This window comes from Diachasma alloeum, unplaced genomic scaffold (assembly GCF_001412515.2).
Source record: "Diachasma alloeum isolate Michigan unplaced genomic scaffold, Dall2.0 Dall_scaffold_00478, whole genome shotgun sequence".
In the NCBI taxonomy this organism is placed as follows: domain Eukaryota; kingdom Metazoa; phylum Arthropoda; class Insecta; order Hymenoptera; family Braconidae; genus Diachasma; species Diachasma alloeum.
This window is the reverse complement of record NW_021680611.1, coordinates 130,648-137,270: the sequence shown is the minus strand read 5'-3', so window position 1 is coordinate 137,270 and position 6,623 is coordinate 130,648. Positions and strand designations below refer to the sequence as shown.

The 6,623-nt window shown below is 41.6% G+C and overlaps 1 protein-coding gene across 1 annotated transcript; it reads left to right on the top strand.

Moving 5' to 3' along the window:
- The first annotated feature begins 3,602 nt into the window (after positions 1-3,602).
- Positions 3,603-6,079, top strand: LOC107042483. The gene is made up of 3 exons (XM_015263543.1): positions 3,603-5,027; positions 5,072-5,205; positions 5,350-6,079. The coding sequence occupies exons 1-3, from the start codon at positions 3,603-3,605 to the stop codon at positions 6,077-6,079; spliced, it is 2,289 nt and encodes a 762-aa protein (XP_015119029.1).
- The last annotated feature ends 544 nt before the right edge of the window (positions 6,080-6,623 follow it).

Below are 6,623 nucleotides of genomic sequence, written 5' to 3'. Positions count from 1 at the left end.
TAAACAACAAAGTGGATGTCATGATCCTTTTATGCGCAGATGACCTTGTTATTTTGGCACGTAACAAAGCGGATGTTGGAGCAAAGCTGAAAGCCTTGAGACAATATTGTTTAGATAACGATCTTACAGTAAATGAAAATAAAACGAAAATTCTTTATTGTCGTAGACGGGGGAGACGCCCAAAAGATCTGAAATTCCTTTATGGGGATGTGGAATTAGAAATTGTTAATTCTTATGTCTATCTAGGCATCACTTTCAGCTCGTCTGGACTGGGCAGATTGGCCACCACCGAGGCGATAAAGAAAACTACATTAGCCTCAGGCGCAGTGCAAAATCTGATTTACAGGGCAAAAATTAACAATTTAAATTCGATCAACACGCTATTTGACAGCCTGATATCCTCGGTGGCACTGTATGCCTGTACAGTGTGGGATCTTAGGTATATAGATGAAATTGAAGTATTACAAGTGAGGTTTTATAAGTCTATTTTGAATATTAATAAATCCACGGCCCAAGCAGTAGTTTATTCGGAAGTGGAAAGATCTCCCCTGGCAATAAAAATTTGGAAAATTACTTGGAATTGGATTGTAAAAATTCTTCGTATGCCAGAGCACCGCCTGCCCTTGGTCTGTTTCAAGACTCAAGTAAATTTTTTTAACAGAGGGAACATCTCGATGCAATATAACTGGGCTGCCCAATTATTCGATTTTATAGACTCTATTGATGCAGAACTAGGACTTAGATTAAGAGACTCTCTCGACTGGAGAGAGTGGCTCAGGGCTGGCGATGTTCTCCTTGAATTGTATGGAAGGAAGTTGAATGAGGAGAAAGTCATGTTTGTCAACAACGCACACTATTTACAATCTGAAATTGTAGGTGAAGAGGAAAGAAAAGATTATTTGCACCAGCAGGTGCCATGGTTAATGAAAAAAACGATAGCGCAACTGAGACTAACCAATAAGTATGTCACTAGCTTGTATGTAAACAACAACGCCTACAAATTTGATCCTAGCCTAAACTGCCCAATTTGAAATGATGACGATTTCGACACCATAGAACATTTCTTACTAAAATGTAATACTTTAAATAATGAAAGAATTAAACTCATCAAATGTATACAAAACAATGGTCGGTCTTTTCTCGAGCCAACACTGTTAGAGCTTTATGATATTCTAGCACCCGAAAAGAAATCTCATGTAAAGGCTATATTTTACTACGTTGTCAATAGTTGTATGTTGCGCGTTCGCAAAATAGAAGAGTTAAGTTTAGATTACTCGTACGTTTTCTGTGAAAATAAAGATTGTTAACTCCCACCCCCCAGGGAGACATATTATATAAAAGATTTTGTATCTTTAGATCAATAAACACTTCTCTGTACTTTTTCAATTTACTTTTCTAATTTTTTTATTTATGTTGGGTAAATTGAATGATGGACTGAAATTAGATGGTCGAGTGTAGAATTGAATTTCCGAGTAAACAGAACGAGAATGCTATTCACTGCTCAGATTGTGGGGTAAAATGGGGTGAACTAAATGACAGGCTAATTAGCTGGAGGGGTAAATTGGGCGGCAGGTAAATTAAATACGGGTGTTTAGGGGGATGATCGGGTAAAATCGATAGCCGGGTAAAATGGGTGAGTCTGGCTAATATGAGGGTGGGGTAAAACGGGACGGTGGGGTACAATGAAACAGCCTGGCAAATTGAACGATAGTCAAATTTGACCGGCGACGAAATAGGACAACAAGGTGAATTATATTTCGCCGTCTCGTCCTCCAGATCAAATGAGTAGTCACGTTCCCACCATGTGGTCCATCACAGAAAGTCCCTAAAAAATCCCCCAGGAAAAAAGTTCCCCTATGGTGCTCGTGTATCCCTCCGCCGGACGCCATCTCAACGTCATTACGTTTTTCTGTGCGGTCCAAAACAGTAGTTTGTCCCACACATTATTCGTTTTTTACCAAGTTTTTTATATTATTCACCTTTTTACCCAGTTCTGTTTTTTCCCCACTTCAACGATGAGTTCACGGCATAAGAAGAGGCACAGGAGTGTCGATTCAGATGATGAAATCCTTGCAAAACTGAGGCGTTTGACGAAGGAGGTTAAAATGTCTCGGGCTAAGCCCAAAGAGCCTCAGAGGACAGGTACGGACAAGTGGTACCGCTCTGACAGAGCTAGATCGAGGGAAAAATCTCGTTCAAAGCAACTCGAGCGCAGATCGTCTCGACACGGACATTCCAGCAACAGGCGTCTTGCGTCAAGATATGAGAGAGAGAACAGCTTGTCGTTCATCATCATCGTCTTCAGTTTCGGTAAGCTCATCTCCAGCACCTAAAAACCGACGTCACCCTCGAGAACCAACAATGGATGGCTCCCGGACATCCTCGGAGAGGAGTTGGTCCTCTTCATCGAGATCGAGTTCGCCTGGGGGTACTGTGGGCATCGGAGATAAGCAGTGTTCGAAAGAAAATCTTCCTCCCCAAGCACTGGAATGTCTCGGTGAGATTTCTACGAAAGAGGGAATGAAAGGCCCATCCATTCATTCTGCGGTTGCAGAGAGATGGAGAAAAATTTTGTCAGAGGGTATTTCCAAAGAGGATCGCGCTGAACTCATCAAGAAATATCCTCCATCAGAAAATTGTGCTGGGTTAAAAGCACCGACCTTGAATGTGGAGATTAAGTCAGCCTTGAAATCTCCAACGATTCGTAAAGATTATAGTCAGTCGATATCTCAGAATCAGCTCGGGGCTGCATTAGCAGCGGTCGGTAATGGAATTTCCCTGCTTATCAAGGCTAAGGAGGATGACAAGGAGAATGAAGATTGGTCAGATGATTTTAAAGAGCTTGTCACCGGTTTGAGTGATGCGGGAAAGATTCTTGCCGATTTACATTTTTATATGTCTCTATCTCGACGTGGTAATGTCACAAGCCAGCTAAGTCCAATTGTGAAACGTGCAGCAGAGGATAGTAAGGTGGATTTATTTCTTTTTGGGTCTGATTTCGCTGAAAAATTAAAATCAGCTCAGGCTGTGGAACGATCTTCAAAATCTATGATCAAGCCATCAAAACCGAAGGCATATGTACCGCTGAAACAAAAACAGGACCAGGAACCAGAACGTCAAGCTTCAAGATCTTCGTACAAGGATTTAAACTTCAACCCCCCCTCGGGGAGGAGCTCGTCGAAGAACAGTTCGAGCTACAGGAACCCACGCCGAGGGGGGCACAGATCGAGGACCAGCCAATACCAGCAGCACCGTTAGAAGTGAGTATGCCTTGTGGACGTTTGCGTCATTTCCTGGATCGATGGAAGATGATCACTTCAGACCAGTATATACTTTCGTCAGTCTCTGGCTATGAGATTTCCTTCGTTGTCAGACCTTTTCAGAGGCGGCCCCCAGTCGAACCAACCCTTTCTTCTGAGGATGAGGTGATTTTGTCTAAATTAATTATGGAATTGATTGGAAAAGGGGCGATATCCCCGTGTGACTATCGTAAGGGCCAGTTCTTGTCGTCTTATTTTTTGATAGATAAAGCGAATGGCGATAAAAGATTTATTCTAAACCTTAAAAAATTAAATCGATTCATCAACACCCCTCATTTTAAAATGGAAAATTTGAAAGATGCTATCAGACTACTCAGGAGAGGGAGCTATTTGGCAACGCTGGACCTCAAAGACGCATATTTCTTGGTACCTATTCACCCAGATTCCAAAAAATTTCTTCGTTTCTCCTATAATGGTCAACTTTATGAATTCAATTGTCTTCCCTTTGGGCTCAATGCAGCCCCTTATGTTTTCACCAAGCTCCTAAAACCGGTAGCTCACAGGTTCAGATCTCAGGGCATTCTATCAGTTTTTTATCTCGACGACATCCTACTTATGGGTCAATCCGCCCACCAGTGTCAGAAAAATCTTGAAGTGGCTTGTAAAATCTTGACATCCTTAGGGCTTATATTAAATATTCCGAAGTGTCAACTATCTCCGAAGACATCACTCAAGTTTCTCGGTTTTATTATTGATTCAGAGAAGTTTACGATAGAACTTCCGGACCAGAAGCGAAGGTTGATAATTGATCTCGTAAATAAATTTCTGAAGACATCATCTTGTCGGATTCGAGAGCTCGCAAAATTCATAGGCACACTGGTCTCCGCGTGTCAAGCAGTTGAGTATGGTCCTGTTTATGTAAAGGTTTTAGAGAGAGAAAAATTGAAAGCTCTCCGGAGGGTTGACAAAGACTATTCTAGGAGGATGATTCTATCAGATAAGATCAAGCCGGATTTACTTTGGTGGCTCGAGGTTATTCCTAGATGTAGTCGGCTCATCAGGAATTCACTTTTTTCTCTTGAAATCTTCAGTGACGCGTCGCTTACAGGTTGGGGTGCATTCTGTGAGGGGGAGAGTACCGGTGGATGGTGGTCTGATGCTGAGAAGCAACTTCACATCAATATTCTCGAACTTAAAGCAGCCCTTCTAGGCTTGAAGTGCTTTGCATCCTCTCTCACTTCCTGTCAGATTCTTCTACGTATAGACAATACAACCGCCATTGCTACAATCAACAAGATGGGTAGTGTTCAGTTCAATAAACTTAATACAGAATCGCGAAGACTATGGCAATGGTGCGAGGAGAGGAGTCTGTGGGTATTTGCATCTTACATTCAGTCCAAGGAAAATTTTGAGGCTGATGCAGAGTCGAGGAAACTACCCACTGACACGGAATGGGAATTAGCGAGCTGGGCATTCTCTAGAATCAATAATAGTTTTGGCCCTTTTGAGGTGGATCTTTTTGCATCATATCTAAATCACAAATGTGAGAACTATGCAGCCTGGAGGAGAGATCCGGGTGCGATGGTAATAGATGCCTTTACCATTAGTTGGTCGGATATTTACTTCTATGCATTCCCACCCTTTAGTGTTATCTCAAGGGTGCTTCAGAAAATTTTAGATGATGAAGCTGAAGGAGTCATTGTCGTTCCATACTGGTCAACTCAGTGCTGGTTTCCATTGATCCAGATGATGAAGACATCTGATCCAGTAATTTTTTCGCCTAATGAGGAATTATTACTATCTCCTTTCAGGAAGAGTCATCCCCTCCAGAGAACCCTTACCCTGGCCGCGATCAGATTGTCCGGCAAGCCTACATGAGCAGAGGAACACCAGAGGTGGCAATTCCAGTGGTTATGGCTTCTATTTCAAGTGGCACGCTCAAACAGTATGATTCGGCCTGGAAATCTTGGTGGCTTTTTTGCCAAATCAATAAATTGGATTTCTTTGAGTTTTCAACTCATCAGATTCTACGTTTCCTTACCGAAGAAAGCGAAAAAGTCAACTCTTACTCGTCTTTGAATACTTATAGATCTGCTCTAGCGTTTCTGGCGGATGTGTCATTGGGTGAAGACCCTTTAATTCAACGTTTTTTCAAGGGACTCAGTGTCTTAAGACCATCGCAGCCCAAGTATGATTACACTTGGAATCCTAAGTCAGTCCTATTGTCTATTGAAAAATGGCCTGACAATTCAGAATTATCTCTAAAGCAACTATCTAAGAAGCTAATTACATTGTTAGCACTAACAACTGCTCATCGGATCCAGTCTCTGTCCACGATCAAGATTGATAATATTGACACACAGAATGACATTGTTCACATCAAAATACCTGATAGAATCAAGACATCTGCAAGAATTCGCCCAAATCCATTGATTGAATTGCCTGTTTTTCGAGCTCAGCCGTCGTTATGTGTGGTATCTACGTTAAGGGCATACATGGATAGAACTAAGATGCTTCGTTCATCATCGGATCTATTTATTTCTACCAGAAAACCCCACGAGCCAGCGTCAAAACAAACGATCAGCAACTGGTTAAAAGAAGCTCTAGCAGAGTGTAACATTGACACTAAGGTCTTCACAGCACATAGCACTCGTCATGCATCGACCTCTTTGGCTGCTTTGAAGGGTATAAACATAGAGACTATCGGAAAGACTGCAGGTTGGACTGCTGAATCTTCAGTTTTTGCTCGTTTTTACAATCGTCCAATTCTCGAATCTGAGAGTTTCGCTAGAGCTATAATTGAGTCAGCTCATGATTAATGTTTTTTCATTATTACTTTTTTCAAGCTTTATTTGTTCTAAATATTTCCAACTCTATAATTAAGGCAATTTCAGGAACCAAAGTGTACTTAAGAAATAGCTTTATTCAGTAAAAACTGTTTGTATGGAGAAATATATTATGTTACATGGAAAATCGCATTGATTCTCTGAATATCTACTCATTTGATCTGGAGGACGAGACGGCGAAATATAATTGAATGATTGAACGAACTTACCTAAGTGAAGTTCAATCGAAATTATGTGAGCCGTCTCGTCCGAACAGATCAAAACCCATCCCTCTTTGATAAACCCGCCCTTTGCGATTTGTCCATTAGTTTTGGGAATAATGACGTTGAGATGGCGTCCGGCGGAGGGATACACGAGCACCATAGGGGAACTTTTTTCCTGGGGGATTTTTTAGGGACTTTCTGTGATGGACCACATGGTGGGAACGTGACTACTCATTTGATCTGTTCGGACGAGACGGCTCACATAATTTCGATTGAACTTCACTTAGGTAAGTTCGTTCAATCATTCAATTATC